At 43.6% G+C, this 24,963-nt stretch overlaps 1 protein-coding gene across 2 annotated transcripts in view; it reads left to right on the forward strand.

Annotated features, from left to right (window-relative positions):
- The window catches only part of rasgrp3 (RAS guanyl releasing protein 3), a 118,144-nt gene that overhangs the window by 16,510 nt on the left and 76,671 nt on the right, over nucleotides 1-24,963 (forward strand). Inside the window, exons 1-2 of one of the 2 annotated variants that reach the window (XM_033025824.1) lie at nucleotides 15,691-15,991; nucleotides 21,731-21,922. In XM_033025824.1, coding sequence (XP_032881715.1) covers nucleotides 21,853-21,922 — 70 coding nt within the window. In that variant the 5' untranslated portion in view covers nucleotides 15,691-15,991; nucleotides 21,731-21,852. Of the gene's footprint in view, nucleotides 1-15,690; nucleotides 15,992-21,730; nucleotides 21,923-24,963 lie in introns of those variants that run through there. The other variant, XM_033025825.1, reaches the window with a different exon arrangement.

Genomic DNA, 24,963 nt, shown 5'->3' on the forward strand with positions numbered 1-24,963 from the left:
ATTCCTGACCCATTGAGTTACTGCAGCACTTAGTCTGTTTTCTATCAAAATAAGGGATAGGCCATTCACGATAAAGATAGTAAGACATTTCTAACCATGAGTTATGAATCTTTGAAATTATTTATCTAGGAGAGTCATGGAGACTTTTTTTTTTCCGTCCATGATCAATAAATAATTGAATAGTAGGTGAATCAATGGATGTGAGTGTATGAAAATAGCACTGAGGTAAAAATGTAGACATGTGATTATTGAATGGTAGTACAGATACGAGAGGATGAATAGCTGACTCCTGAGTCTATTTGTTATGTTCTTGTGTTCTTATGTACTTCAAGCTCAAGCTGTGCAAAGGATTGTAGATCAGTCGCAAGTAGCGTGTTGGTCTGCATCTTGGGAGGTATTAGAAGCTGGAATGGACCAAACATGTCCTGGTTAAACACATAGCGGTTGGGAGAGAAAATAAATTGATATCTCTTGGTGGAAACCAAGGAGGTAGCTTGTGGTGAAACAATTGTCTCCATCTGTATGTGCATCTGTATGTCATACATACACAAAGTGTGTCTATATGAAGTCAGTTTGTGCATCATGTGTGTGCGCATGTATGTGTATGCAAATGTGTATGCATGCATGTGTTAAGGAGAGAGGGTGATATATGTGTATGTTGGGGTGGCAGTGGTTATGTGGGTGTATATTTGTGCATGATGGGGGTGTTTCCATTTATGAAGGGAGTATGCTTGTACATGCATGTGTGCTGTGTGTGTGGGTGTATGGTTTGTGTGTGCACCTTGTGAGGGGGGTGAATGTGTATGCATTGTGTGTGTATATCTGAAGTGACTATGTGAATTATTCCAGCATTTCTGTTTTTCTATCGTGTACATGCATATGTTGGTGGGGATAGCTGGTGCATGCGTGTGAATGTGTGTGGAAGTATGAGTTTGCATGTGTATGTGTATGTATGTGCATGTATGTGCGTATTTGTGTGAGGCCGCTGGAGGTGTGTATGTGCATATGTGTATGAATCCATTCAGCTGAGCCTGATCTCCAGTTGTCTCAGCTTTTCTTGCCTTTGGACCAAGATCTCATTCCATCAAGACCATGAGATTGTGGTGTGCAAGTGCCCTTTTGAAAGAAATCTTTGACAAGTATCTACCACAGTTCAACAAGTTATCGTTAGCTCTGCGTGACTGTGTAAGAGAGATGGATACAACAGGATGATTAAAGCAGTGCTGTGGATGTAAAGACTCAATATTAATGAAGAACAGCACTCATTCCTGTGAAGATTGTGCATCAGATTAGACTTCATCGCAGATGTCAATGCTGACATTTCACCATGGTACTTAAATTCGTCATTGACTTGTAAAATCTTTAATATGGTGTAGAAATATCAACCTTTTTTATTGTCTTGACTGAGTTCTCTGCCTGCAGCATTGTGGTTGCAAAGTTAGCTTTTGCAGATTAGCAGCCTTTAATGTAAAAATAACTTTTAGTTTGAAAGTTTAGTGTATTCTTGGAATAAGGAATGAAAACAGTTTGCTAAAAATGACTTGTGATGGATATTACCACATGAGCTGAAAGATGGAGCCTGTACGATAAACAACAATTATGATGAATAAACCTATGATTAAAATTGCACTTTCCTCCAAATATTTTTGAAAGGTTCTTGTGCTATTTCAGCTGGAGAGAGATTGGTGATTTGGCATAAGAAGAAAACGGTGCACTCCACCATAAAATGCAGCACATTTTGTCTCATAACTTTCAAGGATGATACAATGAACTGCAGATGCTGCTTCAGTAAAAACAGACACAAAGTGCTGGAGTAAGTCAGCAGGTCAGGCAACATCTCTGAAGAAGAGTCCCGACCCAAAACATCACCTATCCATGTTCTCCAGTGATGCTGCCTGATTTCACTGAGTTACTCCAGCACTTTGTGACCATTTAAATGTTGATCATTATCTGTAAATTTGCCTATTGGCCTCTTCTGAGTCATTGAGTCATACAGCACTGATATAGGCCCTTTGACCCACCTTGTACATGCTGACCATCAAGTTTCCATCTATATTGTTGGGCCGAATGGCCTAATTCTGTTCATATTACTTATGATCTTATGATTATATTAATCCCATTTACTATACCAATACAGCACAGGAACAGGCCCTCAGCCCACAATGTAAAATGACTAACACTTGTGCTTTTTATTCCTCCCAAGTACTGCTCCCTCATTGCTCTGTCAACATTTGGCACCGATAGAAAATAATACCACTACCCAATTGTACACGTCACAAATGATCAATAGATCAAATAGCATCAGAAACAGCAGCTGGACGTACCCTCTGGAGTTTAGAAGGATGAGAGGCGATCTCATTGAAACATATAAGATTGTTAAGGCTTGGACACGCTAGAGGCAGGAAACATGTTCCCGATGTTGGGGGAGCCCGGAAGCAGGGGCCATAGTTTAAGAATAAGAAGTAAGCCATTTAGAACGGAGACGAGGAAACACTTTTTCTCACAGAGTGGTGAGTCTGTGGAATTCTCCGCCTCAGAGGGCGGTGGAGGCAGGTTCTCTGGATGCTTTCAAGAGAGAGCTAGATAGGGCTCTTAAAGATAGCGGAGTCAGGGGATATGGGGAGAAGGCATGAACGGGGTACTGATTGGGGATGATTAGCCATGATCACATTTGGCTCGAAGGGCCAAATGGCCTACTCCTGCACCTATTGTCTATTAAAAAATATGAGCATCAGTGCTATGATCAAAATCTAATTCAGAAGCTCAGAAGCAGTTATATAATTATTTTCCACACCTCTTGACATCTCTGCGGCAACTTACTTTGTTTGAATGATTGGCTAGATTGGCCCAAGACACTTTGCAAGGTCATTATAAAACAAGGTTAGATACTAAATGTAAGAAGTTCTTGCATTTATATTGCATCTTTCACTTCCTTGACAAGATGTCCTAAAGAGCTTTACATTTATTGAAGTGCATTTGTTGTGCCGAACAGTTGATTTGAAAGGTTTAATAGGAGGGTCAACTTTATTGCAGTGAGGGTGGTACATATATGGAACGACCTGCCAGAGGACGTGGTCGTGGCATGTACAGTAACAACATTTAAAAGATATTTGGACAGATATATGGATGGAAAAGATTTTATGGATGTGGGTTGAAATGGCATCTTGTCAGTAAGGACGAGTTGGGCTGAAGGCCCTGTTTCTGTGCATTATGACTCAATGATCTATGAATGTGTACGTGTGCATGCAATTGTGAGTGCACACGTATGCCTGAAACAGGACAAAAAATGAGGGACAAAACATCAAGGGTGCAGAAATTGTTGATGCTTTTCAAAGGAGAAAGAATGCATTTTACATTTCCTTGGCAAGGAAACACAATTTTGTTAGAAGGTATTTATTTTTCACTTCAGTATAAGTTTATGGTACAAGCTGTAGAAGAGAAAGGGGCCACATATGGAGGCTTCACTTACACCCTGACCTGATTTCCATGTTTTTCTCCCTGTTGTTGTTTAGTTTGGGGTAATTGACCCATGAAATTCCATTTAATGGTAGAATCAGAATCAGAATGTTTTATTGTCATTGCATGTGTCACATACAACGAGATTGCTGTGTCTCTCCATTTAAAAGAACTTCAAACATTCACATACTCATACTTTTTACACTCCCTCCCACCCCAAACCCACCCATGGATTCACATTTACATAAATTAACACTGTCTCCCACCCCCCCTCCTTCCCCATAACCCGCTCCTGAGACAGAGTTCAGTTCCAAGATTGCTGATGGGTAAAAGCTGTTCTTGAGTCTGGCAGTGCGTGACTTTAGCGACCTGTACCTTTTTCCTGAGGGCAGCAGTGTGAAAAGGTGGTGACAAGGATGTGTAATGTCTTTCACGATATTACAGGTCCTGCTGCGGCACCTGGAGTGGTAAATGTCCTCCAGAGGGGGCAGGGGGAGTCCAATGATACCCTGGGCAGTTTTTATCACCCTCTGGAGAGCTGCTCTGTCAGCTGCTGAACAGTTCCCAAACCAGGCAGTTATGCAGTAAGTCAGTATGCTTTCTACCGAACAGCGGTAGAAAGACTCCAGCAGTTTAGCAGACAGATGGGCCTTCCTCAGTGTTCTGAGGAAGTAAAGTCTCTGTTGCGCCTTTTTTACAACTACAGCAGAGTTCACAGACCATTTAAGATCCTCAAAAGAAGATTGATGCATGTTGAGGATCACATGCAAAAGGAATTTTGCAAGAAGAACTGACTAATAGTCTTATTACAACTGTAGAAAAGCTTTCATCAGACCATACCTGAGGTCCAGTTTCTGTCTATTTATGTAAGGAAGTGTATCTTTGTCTTGGGGAAAGTGCATGGATGATTCATTGGATTGATTCCTCGGGTGTGGATTCTTTTTAATAAGGAAATATAAAGTAAATTATGTCTGTAATTTCTGGCGTTTCGAAGATTGAGAGATGATCTGATTAAAACACGTACGATTTTGAAGTTATCGCTCCAAATCTTTGGTGCCTTGTGAGGCTGCATCTGGAATATAGTGTACAAGTTTGGTCTCTCTACCTGTAACAGAGAGTACAATAAAAATTCATCCAATTGATTCCAGGAATGGTGGGGTTTGTCATATGAAAGAAAAGTAAGCATATTTAGGCGTATAGTCTCATGAGTTCAGACAACTGTGAAGTGATCTCATTGAAATGTGCAAAATCCTTAAGTGGCTTGAAAGTGTAATTGTATTTTCACTGGTCATTGGGTCTAGAAAAGGCTGACCATTAAATAAAGAGATGAGAATAAATTTCTTCACACAAGAGTTCTGTGAGTCTTCAAAATGTTGTTAGGGCTTTCCAGGCTAAGTCATTCAGCAGATTTGAGAGGGAAGTAGATAAACATTTAGATATTAAGGAAATGAAGGGATACTGGATTAGTGCAACAAAGTGACACTGAGATTACAAAATCATACATAGAATATAGAACAGTACATCATGGGAACAGACCCTTCAGCCCACAATGACCATGCTGAACATGATGCCAAATTAAACTAATCTCCTCTGTCTGCATGTGATACTTATCCCTCCATTCCTTACATATCCATGTATCTTTGTAAAAGCCACGTAAAGACCATTATCAGATCTGCCTCCACCACCACTCCTGGCAGTGCATTGCAGGCACTAACCACTCAGTGTAAAAAAACTTTCCTCACACATCCCCTTTAAAGATAGCGCTCTCACATTAAAGCTCTGCGCTCTAGCCTTTGACATTTCCACCCTGGGAAATTGGGTAAAAGATTGCCCATTGAACTTAGTTTAATTTAGAGATACAGCGCGGAAACAGGCCCTTCAGCCCACCGAGTCCGCACCGACCAGCGATCCCAGCACACACTAGGGACAATTTTCATTTATACCAAGCCAATTAACCTACAAACCTGTACGTCTTTGGTGTGTGGAAGGAAACCGAAGATCTCGGGGAAAACCCACGCAGGTCACGGGAGAACATACAAACTCCGTGCAGACAGCACCCGTAGTTGGGGTTGAAGGGATCGAACTTGGGCCTCTGGCATTGTAAGCACTGTAAAGGGCCTGTCCCACGAGCATGCGACCTGCATGCGGCAAGTGCGACCAAACCGGAAGCGGGGGCCGCGCGGAGGTCGAGTGATCCCCGTACAGGGCCGGTCCCACCAGCATGTGCCTGCATGCGGCGAGCACGACCAAACCGGAAGCGGGGGTTCCGCGGAGGTCGAGTGAGTGACGTGAAGTTCGAGCGAAGTCCGCGGGAAGTTCGCGCGTGACGTACGGCGTCAAGACGCTGCGTACGGCGTCGAGACGCTGCGCACGCTCATCGAGGTGGTGCGTACGGCGTCGAGGCGACTGCGGGCTGGCAGGCCATTGCCGCGCGGAATTTTTGAACACGGTCAGTTTTTCGGAGCCCTGCTCGATGTTGGGACCAGCTCCGCACAACTCCATATGGCTCCGGCGATCGATGTGGGACCGGCCCCGCGAGGCTGTACGGCTCAAGCGACCACGTTAGGTCGCGCTTGCCGCATGGAGTCGCATGCCCGTGGGACAGGCCCTTAAGGCAGCAACTCTACCGCTGCGTAACCATGCCGCCATACTGTACTACTGTATCTAGTTTTTCCTTTTGCATCTTATATCCTAACAACCATAGAACACCCGCTCACCGTCACATTCTTGCCTGTTTTCATCAACATGTTTCTGTCTACGGTGATTACACTGCAAAAGAACAGTTTTAGTGTGCCTTGGGATAACCTGGGGTTATGAATGGCAATATATAAATGCACATTCCTTTTTTAATAATGGTCATTATCCTGATAATTTGTAGTTTAGTTTAGTTTAGTTTAGTTTATTGTCACGTGTACCGTGTACAGCTTTTGTTGCGTGCCTACCAGTCAGTGGAAAGACGAAGCATGTTCCAAGTCATTATACAAGTGGGTTATATAGCAATGTTACAAAATTTTGAGATTTAAAAAATCAAGTCTGCAATTTATCTCATCAGATAAAGCATAAAAATAAGTTTAATTTGACACCTAATTCACTTTCATATATTCAGTATTAAAAAAGTTATGGCCATTTTCATACTCTGAAATTAGCATCTTGTTCCCTATTGCTTTTCCATTGACTTAATTCAAAAGCTGTGATCAATGACAGTCAAAAGCCCATAACTTTCTTAAAAATTAAGAGAACTGAATGAAATTTTCAGTTATTATAGATTGAAGCATTCTGAAACAAATATGAAACAATCTTACTTGGATGACCTGAAATTAAAGCATATAATTATTTGTTACCTAATTGTAGCTAATTACAAAATTCAATTAGTAGATCTAAACATCTATCCATTTCTTAAGAAAAGGTTAACATTTTTAAATAGCCTAAATGTCCAAATAACATTCACACAAGAATTCACAATATAACATGATTTTAAAATCTCATTGTCATGAATTTATAGGCCAAATGGAAGGAATTTAATGTTTAATTCCCGTAAATTAATGGCCATTATAATCATCTTGCGAATGGGTTTTTGTAGAACGCGATCGATTGGAACGTTGCGGTTGCAGTGAATTTGAAACCCATATCGGCAGGAAAAATACTGCCGGTTTTATGGGGCCAAAATCACATTATCGCCAAGGAAATTTTGATTAAAGTCATCCTAAGAAGCAAGTTTATATGTAAAATAAATGACTTACATTTTGTTTTATCCCCTACGTGAGATCCGTCCCGTTGTAGGCGTTGACGGCGTTAGAAGTAGCTTTTTATTTTACTCCAGGGATTAAATTCCCGCGATTTAAAAAAAACTTCCGAGAACGGAGGTCGGAACGATTTTTCTGCAGCAGCTTAACAGCCTGAGGAAGTTCGACTCAGACAGGCAGGAGAAAACGTCATTTTAATCCCGCCCCCCCCCCCCCCCCAGGGCGCCAAAGTCGTGCACACGGCCAGTGGCAGAACTGCAGCGCCGCTGAAGGTAAGTATTGTAACATCGCTAGGTTATAGTAAGGCAAGGGTCCCCAACCTGGGGGTAAATTTCACCGACCCAGGAGGTAAATTTGTTGATTCTGGATTGGAACATATTTTTTTCTCATTGACTGACTGTGTTTGGTTCTGGTATACCAGAATCTGTTTATCATTTAGTTGTTCATAAATAAGTGAAATAATATTGTTATGTGCTACTAAAGTTGCCTGGGATAAACGGGACGAAAAAGGTTGGGAACCCCTGCAGTAAGGTCCTTATAAACCCTAGGGCAACGTAATATTGACAAGTTTGGCTGTACCTTTCTGCAGAATGATTAGATGCTCCATAGATGCTGCTGCACCCGCTGAGTTTCCCCAGCAATTTTGTGTACCTTTGATTAGAGTTTATGTTGGGTTGATTGGAGACCATTTCAGCTGAAGGAATTTATTAATTTTAGCATCACAAATGTGATTGTAATATTGAGCATTACTGAAGATTCATGCTGAGAAAGTCTGTAAGATTTCTGGACATGACAAAAACAAATAAACCTGGAATTCAGGGCAGTTAGAGCAGGATATATATAACATGTATTTAGATCTGAAATGGGAGAAATAGAGCAATACTACATGAGAGTGCTTCATTAAAAGACATCTCTGGAGAAACTATGCATGAGAAAATTTAATATTACGATCTGCTAGTTGATGATCAAAAATTTTATAAAAATCTGCCAATTTTGATTTTAGATTTGACTAATATTACATTTTATTGACCAATAGCACGTTTTTGGTTCTTGGATAAATTTAGTATATCCCACGCACCCATTGGAAATCTGATGCCAGTCCATTCTTCAAGCATTGCATCTTGTCGGGGTTGCTGGAATGGTGATTATATCCTTGTTCACCAGTAAGTGAGAAAATGTATCACATCTAGATTTGAAAACAGCAATTGATTGCTGTGAATGCTGTCTCCTACTCATGAGGACGCAGGTGTACATTGTTCGAGTTATATTTCAAAGCTGCTCTTGGGCTTATTCAAGGTCAGACCTCAAGCTGTTTACTAAATTTCAGGCAAGTGCAGTTTGCATAAGAGTTAGGGTTAGGCAAATGCATCTCCAAATATAGCTCTTTCTGTTCTTGCAAATGAATCACAAATCACTGATTTATACACGTGGCTTTGTACTCATCTGCTCAACTAAATCTTATTAAGTTCTTAATAAATGTTTGCAAGGCTCTGGAATTAATGGGTTTCTCCTGCCTAGTAGGTAAGATTAGAGCAAATGCCGAATGTGTTGTCAAACACAGAGAGCATTGTTTCTGCTAAGACTCACAGGATTTCCTCAACAAGGGGAAGTGAAAGATGTCGCCACTGGCCACCGAGAACTTGCGCAGCATCTAATCCAGGTGTTTACTGAGTTTGGGATGTTTAATCAAAGTCAACACTTCAGTTAGTCAAAGTATTCTGGAACTGCAAATATTTGCAATCTCTCACAGTTTGCCATTCACTCTTGCATAATAGACAATAGACAATAGACAATAGGTGCAGGAGTAGGTCACTCGGTCCTTCAAGCTAGCACTGCCAATCAATGTGATCATGGCTGATCATCCCCAATCAGTACCCCGTTCCTGCCTGCTCACCATATCCCCTGACTCCGCTATCTTTAAGACCCCTATCTAGCTCTCTCTTGAAAGTATAAGGGAGTCCAGTGACCTCCACATTTCAGTAGCTGCCTACATTTCACTCTCAGGGAAAGCAAAAGGCAGGGGGATTACCCAGCCCCCTGAGGTTTGCAGGCTTCCCCATTGTGCAGGGTGACATTGTCAACTTGTGTTATTTCTCGGACTGGAGGCCTGTGACTAGTGGTGTGCTTCAGGGTTCGGTGCTAGGCCCATTGCCATCTATATCAGTAATTTGGAGGAGAAAATGCAAGGCATGGTAAGCAAGTTTGTAGTTGACACTAAAGTAGGTGATATTGCAGGTAATGAATATGGTTGTCAAAAATTGCAGCAGGATCTTGATCGGTTGGGCAGGGGGGCTGAGGGATGTTGATGGAGTTTAATACAGAGAAGTATGAGGTGTTGTATTATGTGGTCCCACATAAGAGATTAGTATACAAACTTAAAGCACACGTTATTGGGGGTTCAGTATTGATGTGGATAGAGAACTGGCTGGCAGACAGGAAGCAAAGAATAGGAGTAAACGGGTCCATTTCACAATGGCAGGCAGTGACTAGTGGGGTACCGCAAGGCTCAGTGCAGGGACCCCAGCTATTTACGATATATATTAATGATTTGGACGAGGGAATTGAATGCAACATCTCCAAGTTTGCGGATGACACGAAGCTGGGGGGCAGTGTTAGCTGTGTGGAGGATGCTAGGAGGCTGCAAGGTGACTTGGATAGGTTGTGTTAGTGGGCAAATGCATGGCAGATGCAGTATAATGTGGATAAATGTGAGGTTATGCACTTTGGTGGCAAAAACAGGAAAGTAGACTATTATCTGAATGGTGGCCGATTAGGAAAGGGGGAGATGCAACGAGACCTGGGTGTCATGGTACACCAGTCATTAAAAGTAGGCATGCAAGTGCAGCAGGCAGTGAAGAAGGCGAATGGTATGTTAGCATTCATAGCAAAAGGATTTGAGTATAGGAGCAGGGAGGTTCTACTGCAGTTGTACAGGGTCTTGGTGAGACCACACCTGGAGTATTGCGTACAGTTTTGGTCTCCTAATCTGAGGAAAGACATTCTTGCCATAGAGGGAGTACAGAGAAGGTTCACCAGACTGATTCCTGGGATGTCAGGACTTTCATATGAAGAAAGACTGGATAGACTCGGTTTGTACTCGCTAGAATTTAGAAGATTGAGGGGGGATCTTATAGAAACGTACAAAATTCTTAAGGGGTTGGACAGGCTAGATGCAGGAAGATTGTTCCCGATGTTGGGGAAGTCCAGAACAAGGGGTCACAGTTTAAGGATAAGGGGGAAATCTTTTAGGCCCGAGATGAGGAAAACATTTTTCACACAGAGAGTGGTGAATCTCTGGAATTCTCTGCCACAGAAGGTAGTTGAGGCCAGTTCATTGGCTATATTTAAGAGGGAGTTAGATGTGGCCCTTGTGGCTAAAGGGATCAGGGGGTATGGAGAGAAGGCAGGTACAGGATACTGAGTTGGATGATCAGCCATGATCATATTGAATGGCGGTGCAGGCTCGAAGGGCCGAATGGCCTACTCCTGCACCTATTTTCTATGTTTCTATGTTTCTATGATGTCTGTCCCTCCAATTTACTCCAGCCTTTGATGGGATTTCTGGAACGAGAGACAAAAATTTATACTTAAATGTCACCAATCCAAAGTGAGAATTCTTTTCATGAGGCTGTGGGTATTGCAATCACTTATTGATATTCACAAGGCTGAAATTAATAGATTTGCGAGCACCAAGAGAATTCAGGGCTATGTGGATTGGTCAACAACAAAGTAGTCTCAAATGACCAGCTGCCTATTTCTGCTGGGATTCTATTTGGTCTGAAGAAGGATCCGAGCAAAAATTACCTATCCACGTTGATCCGCTGATTTACTCCAGCGCTTTGTGTCCTTTCTTTTGCCTGCTTCTGCCAAGAGATTAGTGTGCAAAATTAGAGAACATGATATTGGGGGAAGGGTATTGACATGGATAGAGAACTGGTTAGCAGACAGGAATCAAAGTAGGAATTAACAGGTCCTTTTCAGAATGGCAGGCAGAGACTAGTGGGGTGCCGCAAGGCTCGGTGCTGGGACCCCAGTTATTTATAATATTTATTAACGATTTAGATGAAGGAATTAAATGTAACATCTCTAAATTTGTGGATGACACAAAGCTGGGTGGCAGTGTGAGCTGCGAGGAGGATGCGAGGAGGATGCTATGAGGCTGCAGGGTGACTTGGATAGGTTGGGTGAGTGGGCAGATGCATGGCAGATGCAGTATAATGTGGATAAATGTGAGGTTATTCACTTTGGTGGCAAGAACAAGAAGGCAGATTAGAAGTAGAATGCCTTTATTGTCATTCAAACAAACAAAGGTTTGAACAAAATGTTGTTCCCTGCAGTCATAACAGCAAAGTAAACATAACACACAATTAGCACAGTTCCACACAAACATCCAACAGTGAATCTCCAAACACATCCTCACTGTGATGGAAGGCAAAAGTCTTATCTCTTCCCTGTTCTCTATTCTTCTCCCGCGGTCAGGCAGTCAAACTGCTGCATCGAGGTGATCGAGGCTCTTGATGTTAAAACCCCCGGCGGGCGTTGGTAAGTCCCGCGGCCGATTAAGCCGCACCGGGCGATGTAAGGCCCTGCGACGGGCCGATTCAAACCCCGCGATTCGGGGCGGGCGAAGTTGCCGTTGAGCTCCCATAAATCGGTCTCCTACCAGGGATCTGCGAGCTCCAAATTTTACCGTCCACAGGGCCTGCGGCCGAAGCCTCCGAAGCTCAGAAGTTGGGTCGCAACTGCCGCACCACCACAGCCTCCAAGTCAGCCAGCTCCGTGATGGTAAGTAAGTCCGCAGGCTCTATGAATGGAGCCCTCAGGTCGATTCCAGTTGGAGGCCGCCAGCTCCACGATGTTAGGCCCCAGCAAAATGGAGACACGACAAGGAAAAGGTCGCGTCTCCATTCAAAGGAAGAGATTAAAAAGTTTCCCCCACTCCCCCTCCACCCCCCACATATACACAACTAAAAATAAACCAAAAACATACTCCTAATAAGACAAAAAGAAAAGAAAAAAGATAGACGGTCTGCAAGTGAGCCGCAGCCACAAGGCACCGCCACCAAACTTGGTGTCAGATTAGGAAAGGGGAGATGCAATGAGACCTGGGTGTCCTTATACATCAGTCACTGAACGTAAGCATGAAGGTGCAGCAGGCAGTGAAAAAAGTAAATGGCATCTTGGCCTTCATAACGAGAGGATTTGAGTATGGGAGCAAGGAGGTCCTACTGCAGTTGTACAGGGCCATGGTGACACCACACCTGGAGTATTGTGTGCATTTTTGGTCTCTTAATTTGAGGCAGGACTGACATATGATAAAAAATCTACCACCAGGGGAGCCAAATTTATTTTCAGTGCATTTTATAAGTTTGTGTAGATGTTCTCCAGTTTGTTTTATGTGCGGGGGGGGGGGTTTGGGGGAAACATTTTTTGTTGTATCTTACCTTGCTGGAGACGCGATGTTTCCAGGTCACGTCTCCGGTCGCTTTGTGGCCTATCATCGATGGAGCTGGAGGCCTCCTTGGACTGACCTTGGGCCCCACTGCGGGGCGCGGACTTAATATCGGAGCCGATCCCTTGCCTGAGATTGCTCCAACGCAGACTTACCATCAAGAGCTTGCAGTCTCGGGAGTGGCTAGTCGTGAGCACCGACGAGCGCAGAGGCTCGACCAGCCCCGACGCGGGGTTCGATCGCTCGGCGCGGGGGAGCTGACATCCCCCCGATGTAGGAGCTGAATCGCCCCGACGTGGACAGCACAAAACGCCGCAGGCTACGGGAGTGAAGATCGTCCCGTCAATGGAGGGCTCGAAGCCCTTGACCGCGGGAGAGCATAGAAGAAAAGAGATTGAACTTTTTTTTGCCTTCCATCACAGTGAGGAATGTAGAGTCACTGTGGTGGATGCTGATGTTAAAATGTGTTTTGTGTGTTCTGGTGATTTTTATTTGTATAACTGACTTGGCAAATGAAATTCCTCGTATGTTGCAAAACATACTTGGCTAATAAAGTATTATTGTCATTGTGGCTGAAATAATGGACCGACTGGACTTAAATTCACTGGAATTTAGGAGGATGAGAGGGGATCATATAGAAACATATAAAATTCTTAAGGGATTGGACAGGTGAGATGCAGGAAAATGATCCTGTGTAGGAGTCCAGAACCAGGGGTCAAAGTTTAAGAATAAGGGGTTAGGCCATTTAGGACTGAGATGAAGAAAAACATTTTCAGCCAGAGAGTTGTGAATCTGTGGAATTCTCTGCCACAGAAGGCAGTGGAGGCCAATTCACTGGATGTTTTCAAGAGAGTTAGATATAACTTAGGGCTAACGGAATCGAGGAATATGGTTGGAGAAAGCAAGAACAGGGTACTGAATCTGGATGATCAGCCATGATCATATGAATGGCGGTGCTGGCTCGAAGGGCTGAATGGCCTACTCTTGCACCTATTTTCTATGTTTCTATGTTTTGCATCTGTTTCAAGCCGAGTTGGCCTGTTTACTAACGTCCAAAATTGAGTACGTTTTGCTGCCTATGCCTGTATACATTAGTAATGTAGGAAGATGAGTTGGTCATTCATCTCCTCCAGTCTATTCCGTCATTCAACTAATCCAGTCAGTGAAAATACTTATGGCTAGGGTCATAGGTGAACAATGTCCAAGTGGTGTATGATGCTAAGTCAATTGTAGATTAGTAGAAAGCAATAGTTCCTAAAAGGTAAGAGGGTGGGTTGGTGAAATGCCGTAAAGGAACTGAGGAGGGTTTATAAATGTGTATGTTTTTTTTAATTATGTACAGACCAAAGGAATAGGACCTGCAAACTTTGTGTTGAAAAAACATCACAAATTGATAGCCAGCATATAGGTGACACCAAGTTCCATTCATAAAGAGGATTTTTACAGTTCTGTGGCCCTGGGAATCCCATACATCGAGAATGACTGAATCCTCAAACTGGAATCCATTATTACTTTAGTGAAGATGCTGAAGCAATTTTCCCCTCATTATCTCCTTCCATTGCTTTTAGTTGGAGGTGGCACAACTGACTAAGCAGAAAATCCCTCCATCAGTTCAGTGATTTGCCTCATCAGATAGTTCCACAACTATTGGACTGATTTACACTATCAGGGAAAGCACTGTTCTCAGCAAAGCACCAGAGGAAAAATAAAACCGTTATGCATGTATGTATTATTAGTCTTCACAGCTATGCACTTTATATTTCTATGCATGTATGTGTATAAGTGCATGTATGTGAGTTTGGCTGTGTGCATGAGCTTGTATGTAATGGTGCGCGTGCACGTGCAAGTGCATTAGCATGGATATTTGTACATCTTTTATTCTATGTGTTTGCATGTGTGTGTGTGTATATGCCCATGATATTCTGTATTGAGGCAGACTTTGTGTCTGTGCATTGGGAGCACACAGGAGCTCCAGGTAAACAACAGAAGTAGTGCACAACCATACAGTCAGGCACCTCTTGCCCCACCTATGGAGAGGTCTGTGGTTCCTACATCGGCCACAGCAATCATCTCAGAAGCCACAGCACCAGAGTGGAAGCAAGTTATCCATAAACCAAGTGACTATCTCACAAGAGAAGAATGTATGTGTCAGCATGTGGGTGTTTGTGTGTGTGTGTGTGAGTAAGCATGCTTGTATATTTGTTGTGTACTTGTGAGTTTGTGCGTGTGAGCATGTATCTTTAGTTTAGTTTATTGTCACGTGTACTGAGGTACAGTGAAAAGCTTTTGTTGCGTACTATCCAGTCAGTGGAAAGACAATACATGATTAGAATCGAGCCATTTACAGTATACAGATACATGATAAGGGAATAACGTTTAGTGCAAGGTAAATCAGCAAAGTCCGATCAAGGATAGTCCGAGGGTCACCAATGAGGTAGATTGTAGTTCAGGACTGCTCTCTTTGTACATGTGTGTGCGTGCGTATAGGCATGTACGTTTGTGTGTAGAGGGGGTTGATACTGAAATGTAATGGCATTTAGTCTTGTGATGTTAGAAACAAGACATGAATTGCTGTGAGCCGCATTTACTATTTGTAGCTTATTGCTTCATGCATTCTAAGATTGTGGAGCTGGATAAATGCAGCATGGGTTATAATTAACGTTACAAGTTACCCACTACAGTAGTTCTTTCATTGGCCTTTTCATAATATACTCACATTTTAGGAACAACTTTAATACTGATATATATGCATCTTTTTGGGAGGTGTTGGGCAGAGTAATTTTGAGTGTGCATGTGTTGGGGGAGGGTGGAAGAGGATTTATTGTGGTGGTGGATAATGTGGGAAATAAACCTGTTGTTCAGAACATAGGCACGACTCAGATATTTTTTTAGTGTGTATGTTTATAAATAACTTTGGTGTCTGACTTATTTGCATGCAGCAAAAAGATTAATCATTGACAGGCCGCTAAGAAGCTCTTTGTTCTTTGAGAGAGATGCACTATTGTGGAAGAAATGTTCGCTACCAGGAACACACTATTTTCTCTCCCCCGACCCATTCTCTGTGTCTCTTTTTAATCGGTTTTGCTCACGGGATGTGAGTACGCCTGAGCCGGCATGTGTCTTTCTCCTTCAAACTATTTCAGGCATAAATGAAGTCTTTACTCATTCCGCTTACATAATTGACATGCCTAGATCATGACATCACATGATGCAGCAGCTTAGCAACGACCATAAGGAGTTTAAGGTCTATGGGTTTACGCAACATCAATATAACTGTGAGCTAGGAATATGTTTCTGCGCGGGGCAGTAGAGTGGAAAATGAAACGGTTCTTTACACCTGGTAAGTGTTTTGTTTTTGAAGTAACATCGTGTCTTTTTGATCACACTGAACGTGTCAGTTTATGTCAGTTTATTTGAGTAAAGATTAGTGAATATGTTCAGGTTGGTAAAGATTATAAGTTCATATTAAATAAATAACCTTTTGTTTTATGTATTCTCTGTCGCTCTGCCCGTATCACTCATGTCTCTGAGTCAGAAGCATGTGGGTTCACGTCTGAGTTCAGCCATTTGAGCACAACCCCCCCCCCTGCAGTGCTGGAGTTATTTTGCTCTACAGTGGGGACTGTCTTTGATCCACCAGTGTGGCATTAAAGGTGTGCTTCATATGTGTTTCAGATGGGATACAAATATATGTCTTGTCTGTTGATGGTAAAATAAACCAGGGCTCGTTTTCAACAAATAAGTGGAATTTGGTGACCTTGGGGTCTTGATTGAGATATTCATGCGTCTCCTTATCTCACACTTTCTGCCTTTTCATCCCGGGCCTTTACCCAACTATCTGCCACATCTGTATTTACCTATCACTTTTCAGACTGACTTTGTCCTACCCGCACCTCTCTTCCAGCTTTCTCCAACCCCCTCCCCATTCGCCACCACAATCTGAAGAAGGAACCAGACCCAAAACGTCACTATCCATGCTCTCCAGAGATGCTGCCCGACCCGCTGAGTTACTCCAGTGATTTCTGTCTTTTTTTGGTAAACCAGAATCTGCAGTTTCTTGTGCCTTCAGAAATATCTTATTGGGTTGAACAATGTTTGTTTTCTTTAGGCTTTGGGATCTGATAATAAATAAATCTGAACCTACTGCATAAGGGGCTGATGGTACAGACCAAAACCATTGGCAGCAGTTGAGCTCACCTAACGCTGCAAAGAAGCCAAGAACTGGCTGTCCAGTGCAAGGTGGTGAGATACATGGCACTCTACGCATGGGGAAGCATGTACTTTGTAACTGCATTTCACAAACCCCCCCTGGGAATGGTGCTCTGCTTGAAGAGATGAGAGACCTTTACGTTACATCCACTTCTGAAAGGGAGAAATCAGGCAGGTTTCTTACTCCAACCTGGAAAATGGCCTGAGCTCAATCTGGAGTTGTCACTTAAAAATTTAAAAACCAAACTAGCCAGATTCAGCATTGAACTTTAGAGGAAGATAGATACAAAATGCTGGAGTAACTCAGCAGGTCATATCTCTGGATATGGGTGACGTTTTGGGTCGAGACCCTTCTTCAGAAGTTTAGAGGTCTGGGATACAAACTCTCTACATCTCCTTAACCTAGGAGGTGGGAAGACACCCTGACTGCTGAGGCTGCATTAACCGGGCAATGTCAAGACGATAGCCTTGTCATTTCATAACTGGAGTTTAACCCAGGCAAGTGCAAGATGTTGCACTTTGGGAGGTTGAGTGTAAGGAGAGAGCATACAGTTAATGGCAAGACCCTTAACAGCGTTGATGTGCAGATGGATGTTGAGAGTTTAAGTTTAGAGCTCATTGAAGGTGGCAGCACTAGTAGATAGGGTGATAAAGAAGGCGAATGATATGCTAGCCTTCATTGCTAGGGGCATTGAATATAAGAGTCAGGAAGTCAAGATGCAGCTTTATAAGACGTTGGTTAGCCGCATTTCTAGTATTGTGTACAGTTCAGGATTATCAGAATGCTGCTTGGATGAGAGGGTTTCAGCTACAACGAGAGGCTGAACACAGAAAGTGGTGTGGTCTGGAATACATTGCCAGAGGTATTGGTGGAGGTGGGTACGAAAGTGGCGTTTAAGAGGTTTTTAGTTAGGCACATGGACATGCAAGGAATAGAAGGATACGGTTCATGTACAGGCAGATGAGATCAGTTTAACTTGGCATCATGTTTGTCACAAACAATGTGGAACGAAGGGCCCATTCCTGCGCTGACCTGTTCTATTTTCTATGTTTTGTGAACTATAGTTTGTATTAGGTCAGGAAATGAAGCTGTGATAACAAAAGGGATCCATTCATTGCTGGCCAAAGCAAGGTTTCATTGTTTTAAGTTTGCTCAACAGGTGTAGAGGAACACAAGCCCAGAGTCACTTAAGGCTCAAAGATGCTTTGTTTAGACAGAACAAGGCATTCAAGAGTGGCACCGTGGCTAGGCTGGTAGAGCTGTTCCTCCACAGTGCCAGAAAACTAGGTTTGATCCTGACCTTGGGTACTGTGTGGAGTTTGCACGTTTTCCCTGTGACCGTGTGGGTTTCTTCCAAGTGCTGCGTTTTCCCCCCCCTATATACCAAACATGTAAATTGTGAATAGGTTCATTGGCCACTGTAAATTATCCCTGGTGTGCCGTGGGTGGATGAGAACGTGGCATAACGTGGAACTAGTGAGAACAGGTCAGCAAAGATGGATCGAAGGGACTGTTCCAATGCTGGAAAAACTAAGAAGAGTTGGGCATTAGGACCTATTTCTATGCTGGATGACTATGACTATGACTGTGACTGTATGCCTGTGACTATGACTCTATGACATTGACTCTATGACTCTAGCTCCAAAGTGATCCCACCACATAGAGTGAAAAAGTCATATAGTCATAGAGTAATACAAAGAGTAGAGTCACAGTCACAGAGGGATACAGTGTGGAACCAGGCCCTGCGGTCAAACTTGGCCACACCGGTCAACACTTTCCCAGCTACACTAGTCCCACCTGCGTGTGGTTGGTCCATATCCCTCCAAACTTGTCCTATCCGTGTACCTGTCTAACTGATTCTTAAACGTTGGGATAGACCCAGCCTCAACTACCTCCTCTGGCAGTTTGTTCCATATTCCCCTCAGATTCCTATTAAATATTTTCCCCTTCACCTTGAACCTATGTCCTCTGGTCCTCGGTTTCCCTACTCTGGGCAAGAGACTGTGCATCTACCCAATTTATTCCTCTCATGATTTCATACACATCTATAAGCTCACCCCTCATCCTCCTGTGCTCCAAGGAATAGAAACCCAGCCTACTCAACCTCTCCCTGTAGCTCAGACCCTCTAGACCTGGCAACATCCTCGTAAATCTTCTCTGAACCCTTTCAAGCTTGACAATATCTTTCCAATAACATGGTGCCCTGAACTGAACACAATACTCCAAATGCAGTCTCACCAACGTCTCATACAACTGCAGCATGACCTCCCAACTTCTATACTCATGTCTCAACTTCCCCCTCCACCCATTTTGCTTTCTGTAGGGAATACTCACTCTGTGCCTCCGTGGTCCACTCATCCCTTTTTGCCCATCTCCCCCTGTCTCTGACAGGTTCCCCTACAACCATAAAAGGTGTAACATCAGATCTTTCACTTCCTCGCTTACACCATCTAGCTCTCCCAATTGAGGCAGTGGTTCATCCATTCCAATCTGGTCTACTGCATGTGGCCTCCTCTACATTGGAGAAACTCACAGGCTAGTCCACCTACACTTTGTTCACATTGGCCATCTTGAACTTCTAATTGTATGTTGTTTTACGGCCAAACATGCCCATACCTGCCAACATATCCCAGCTACACTAGTCCCACCTGCCAGCGTTTGGCCCATGTCCCTCTAAACCTGTCAATAGACTATAGACAATAGGTGCAGGAGTAGGCCATTTGGCCCTTCGAGCCAGCATTGCCATTCAATGTGATCATGGCTGATCATCCCCAATCAGTACCCCTATCCATGTATCTGTCTAATTCTTAAACGTTGCAATAGTCCCTGCCTCAACTACCTCCTCTGGCAGCTCGTTCCATACACCCACCACGCTTTGTGTGAAAAGGATACCCCTCAGATTCCTATTAAATCTTTTCCCCTTTACCTTAAACCTATGTCCTCTGGTCCATCAGTCCCCTACTCTGGCAAGAGACTCTGTGCGTCTTCCCGTTCTATTCCTCTCATGATTTTGTACACCTCCATACGTTCACCCCTCATCCCCATGCGCTCCAAGGAATAGAGTCCCAGCCTACTCAGCCTCCCCTTATAGCTCAGGCTCTCGACCCCTGGCAACATCCTCATAAATCTTCTCTGTGCCATTTAAAGCTTGACAACATCTTTCCTATAACATGGTGCCCAGAACTGAACACAAGACACTAAATATAGCCTCACCAACATCTTATATACTGTAACTGCCAACTTCTGTACTCAGATAAGTTACGGCTCCCATTTTTTGTTTATGCAAATGCATTTGTAGTTCTGTAATCTAGAAAGCTGTGGACAAAACTTTTTTTTTAATTTGCAAAATAAACATTATTCAGAATATATGCAAAAACAAAAACTGTGCAAAAAACTTCATACATTCTCAGTGTCTGTACATTCGTGTCATAATCAGTGATGTTGCACCTATCTTTAAAGAAAACACCATTGACACTCCTGTGGCCCCCTCGGGTGATATTCCTTCCTTTGTTTGAGGAGTGTCCCAGCCGGACTCTGTTCCTCAATCTCTGATAACAGAAGGATCCTAGACTGTGGTCCTCCCTCTCAGAACTTTCACATTGGCAGCACTAAGCTTCAGTAGATCCCTCAGCATGTACTCCTGCAGTCTGGAATGGACCAGTCGGCAACATTCCCTGATGGACATCTAGCTGTGCTGGAAGACCATAAGTTTTGGGCAGACTAGAGAGAGTCTTTCACAGAGTTGATGGTCTTCCAGCAGCACTTGATCTCAGGCTCCAAATGTGTCCCTGAGAAATGCCCATAAATCAGAGTCCTCTGTTATGGAGCTGTTGCAGGTGAATCATTACTAGGACTCTTGCATCCTTCTCTAAATCCTCTACGCAAATCCACAATCTGCGAAAGGATGGGCAACCATCTCTTCTCAATAACAGGCATCTTGAGGGCAGGTTGCATTGTAGGTAAGACAGTACACGGACGATTTGACCGGGAAGGCCCCTCTCACTGCCAGCCAAGCCAGATCTTGGTTCTTGTTGGTGAGTTCTAGTGATGAGGCATTTCACCAGACAAACTTGGCAGTCTGCTCAGGGAACCACGCCACAGGATCCATCGAGTCTTTGACCTGTGTTTGCAGGATGTTCCGTGCTGAACACTGCCCAATGGACATGTGGTCTAAGGTGTTGGTTTGGAAGAGATTTTTCACAAAGGATAGTTGGTGCGGCAATATCCAGTTGATTTGGTACAATCAGTGTGGCACTGGTGCCAGACCCATCCTTTCTAATGCCAGGAACAGGTAGAACTCAGTGGGTAATTACACTTGTAGCTCTCATGCTTCAGATCTGATGCAGCCACACATGAAGGTGGTCATCAGGATGAGGGCGATGACGGATATGCTTTTACTCGTTTGTGATTGTGGATGTGCATCATGACTCATTGGACCCCTTCCATCTTTGATTCCCAGATAAACTGGAAGATATACCAGGTGTTGGCCGGGGTCAGTGGAGCGGGAATGAGCTACAGCTGCGCATAGTAGCCCGAGAGTACCTTGCACCTGATGACCATTTTTTTTCTGATTATCATGAGGGAGCATGTTTGACCTTGGCAATACATTCTAGCCAATTCTTGTTTGACCTTGGCTATACGCTCGGACCTATTTTTGTTGCGTACATCGGCCCTTCCAAACCAGATCCCCAGCACCTTCATGTAGTTCGACTTTATGGTGAAGGGGTCGGACTTCACTGGTTTTGACAATGGAGAAAATATTGGCCCAACCGATATTTTTACCTTTAGAAATGTAGAACTTGAAACAGTGAATTTAAATATTGTTTCAGCAAGCTGTCATTTTAAGCTTAGCATTCTTTCTTTCCTCAGTTAGTTATTGAGCTGTCCTGACAGAAGTCCTCACTTGAGTGCCAATGAGACCTATTTGCAAGTTGAGATGCTGCTCTGGAAAGCGCAAATGACCTTCACTCTTTGATACCCTCACAAGGACGATGGGATCGATTAACATTGGAAAGGCTGCGACATTGAATGAACTGTTACATGCCAGCATTGATACAATCGGTAAGTGTACTTAGGTAGAGATGTCCCTTGCCTATAACAGCTACGATGTAAATGGATTGTTGCTTACTATGAAGGTTTAATCTTGAAATGCAGTGTTCTGAAAAGTATGCCTTTGGCAAATGTCAATGACTCCCTTGCCCAGTCATGCACTGTTAAATCCTGTTGTTGGCTGCCTCAGAAAATTAATTGCCTGCTTTTCAAAGGTAAGGTTTTCGTAAGGTTCTGCATGGTAGGCTGCTCTGGAAGGTTAGATCCCATGGGATCCAGGGAGAGCTAGCCAATTGGATAGAGAATTGGCTTCAGGGAAAGAAGCAGAAGGTGATGGTAGTAGTTTTTTTTCAGACTAGGTTTGCCTCAGGGATCGATGCTGGCTCCATTGCTGTTTGTGGTTTATATCAACGATTTGGGTGATAATGTAGAAGGCATGATTGGTTAGCTTACAGATGTCACTTCAATGGGTATATGCATATAGTGAAGATGGTTATCGAAAATTACAGCAGGATCTTGATCAGTTGGGTTGAGAAATGGTTCATGGAGTTTACTGCAGATAAGTGGGAGATGACGCGAATGGCATGTTGGCCTTTATAACAAGAGGAATTGAATATAGGAGCAAAGAGGTCCTTCTGCAGTTGTGCAGAGCCCTAGTGAGACCACACCTGGAGTATTGTGTGCAGTTTTGGTCCCCTAATTTGAGGAAGGACATTCTTGCTATTGAGGGAGTGCAGCGTAGGTTTACAAGGTTAATTCCCGGGATGGTGGGACTGTCGTATGCTGAGAGAATGGAGCAGCTGGGCTTGTACACTCTGGAGATTAGAAGGATGAGAGGGTATCTTATTGAAACATATAAGATTGTTAAGGGCTTGGACACGCTAGAGGCAGGAAACATGTTCCCGATGTTGGGGGAGACCAGAACCAGGGGCCACAGTTTAAGAATAAGGAGTAAGCCATTTAGAATGGAGACGAGGAAACACTTTTTCTCACGGAGAGTGGTGAGTCTGTAAAATTCTCTCCCTCAGAGGGTGGTGGAGGCAGGTTCTCTGGATGCTTTCAAGAGAGAGCTAGATAGGGCTCTTAAAATAGCAGAGTCAGGGGATATGGGGAGAAGGCGGGAACGGGGTACTGATTGGGGATGATCAGCCATGATCACATTGAATGGCGGTGCTTGCTCGAAAGGCCGAATGGCCTACTCCTGCACCTATTGTCTATTGTTGCATTTTGGAAATCAAACTAGGGCTGGACCTTCACAGTGAATAGCAGGGCCCTGGCAAGTGTTGTAGAGCAGAGGGATCTAGGAGTGCAGCTACATAGTTCCTTGAAAGTGGAATCACAGGTAGGTAGAGTGGTCAAGAAGGCTTTTGGTACATTGGCTTTCATCAGTCACGGTTTAGAATATAGAAGTTGAGATGTTACATTACCAGACATTGGTGAGGCTACATTTTAATATTGTGTTCAGTTTTGGCCACCCTGCTACAGGAAGGATGTTGTTAAACTGGAAAGTGCAGAGAAAATTTATGAGGATGTTGCCAGGACTTGAGGGACTGAGCTACAGGGAGAGGTTGGTCAGGCTAGGACTTTATTCCTTGAAGCACAGGAGGATGAGGGGTGATCTTGTACAGGTGTATAAGATCATGAGGGGAATAAATAGGGTGAATGCTCAGAATCATTTACCCAGAGTAGGGGAAACAAGAACCAGAGGATAAATTCATAAGATCATCTTCACAAGTCATTGGAGCAGAATTAGGTCATTCGACTTTTGGAGTCTACTCCGCCATTCAATCATGGCTGATCTACCTTTCCCTCTCAAACCCATTCTTCTATCTTCACCCCATAACCCGTGACACCCTTACTAATTAAGAACCTGTGAATATCCGATTTAAAAATACATAATGATGGCCTCCACAGCCCTCTGTGGCAATGAGTTCCATAGATTCACCACCCTCTGTCTCAACAAATTCCTCCTCATCACCGTTCTAAATGTTTGTCCTTTTATTATGAGGCTGTGTCCTCTGATCCTAGACTCCTCCACTAGTGGAAAGGTCCTCTCCACATCCAGGCCTTTCACTATTTGATGTTTCTATGAGAGCCCACCTCATCCTTCTAAACTCCAGCGAGTACAGGCGCAGAGCCATTTTTTTTGCCCACTCTCTCAACCTGTACAAGTCCTTTTTAGGTGCCCTGCTTTCTCTACACTACCTGTCCCTCCACCTATCTTTGTATCATCCGCAAACATGGCCACAAAGCCATTAATTCCATCATTGAAATAATTAATATACAATGTTAAACACCGACCAGCACCTACACCTGTGGTACACCACTAGTCACTGGCAGCCAACCAGAAAAAGCCCCCTTTATTCCTACGTTTTGCCTTCTGCCATTCAGCCAATCTTCCACCCATGCTAGTACCCTCTGATACCAAGTGTTTGCACAAATCCCCACTGGATTACCAGGCTGCTTTTTAATGATGAGCAATTTGAAACATTGGTGGTCAGAGGGATGCTGCTGTCCTTGTACAGATAGAAACTCATCCTTTATTGTAAGAGGATTTGTGGACCAGAGTAAAGACACGGTACTGAAGGGCCTCGACACTAAAAATCACCCATTCCTTGTCTCCAGATATGCTGCCTGTCCCGCTGAGTTATTCCAGCATTTGTGTCTATCTTCGGTTTAAACCAGCATTTGCAGCTCCTTCCTACACATTCCGTACTGCAATTTTACAGGGCTCTTGTAAACGATTACACCTGGAATACTGTGCACAGGTCTGACTCTCCACTTTTCAAAGAATATACTTGTGATTGAAGGTTCAAAAGATTGATTCCTGGGATCTAGAAAATTGTGCTACGAGGAGGGATTAGCTGACAGGAACATTACACTCTAGAATTCAGGTGATTTCTTGGAAACAGAGAACATTATTTCAGGAGCAACAGACGATCTGTTGGAAGAATTCAGTGGGTGAAGTAGAATCTGTTGGAGGAAACAAAGGTCAACGTTTCGGGTTGAAATCCTGCATTCTGATGGTTTGCTCCAGTTTTCAGCATCTGCAC

The sequence above is a fragment of the Amblyraja radiata genome, chromosome 8 (genome assembly GCF_010909765.2).
Source record: "Amblyraja radiata isolate CabotCenter1 chromosome 8, sAmbRad1.1.pri, whole genome shotgun sequence".
Lineage (NCBI taxonomy): Eukaryota > Metazoa > Chordata > Chondrichthyes > Rajiformes > Rajidae > Amblyraja > Amblyraja radiata.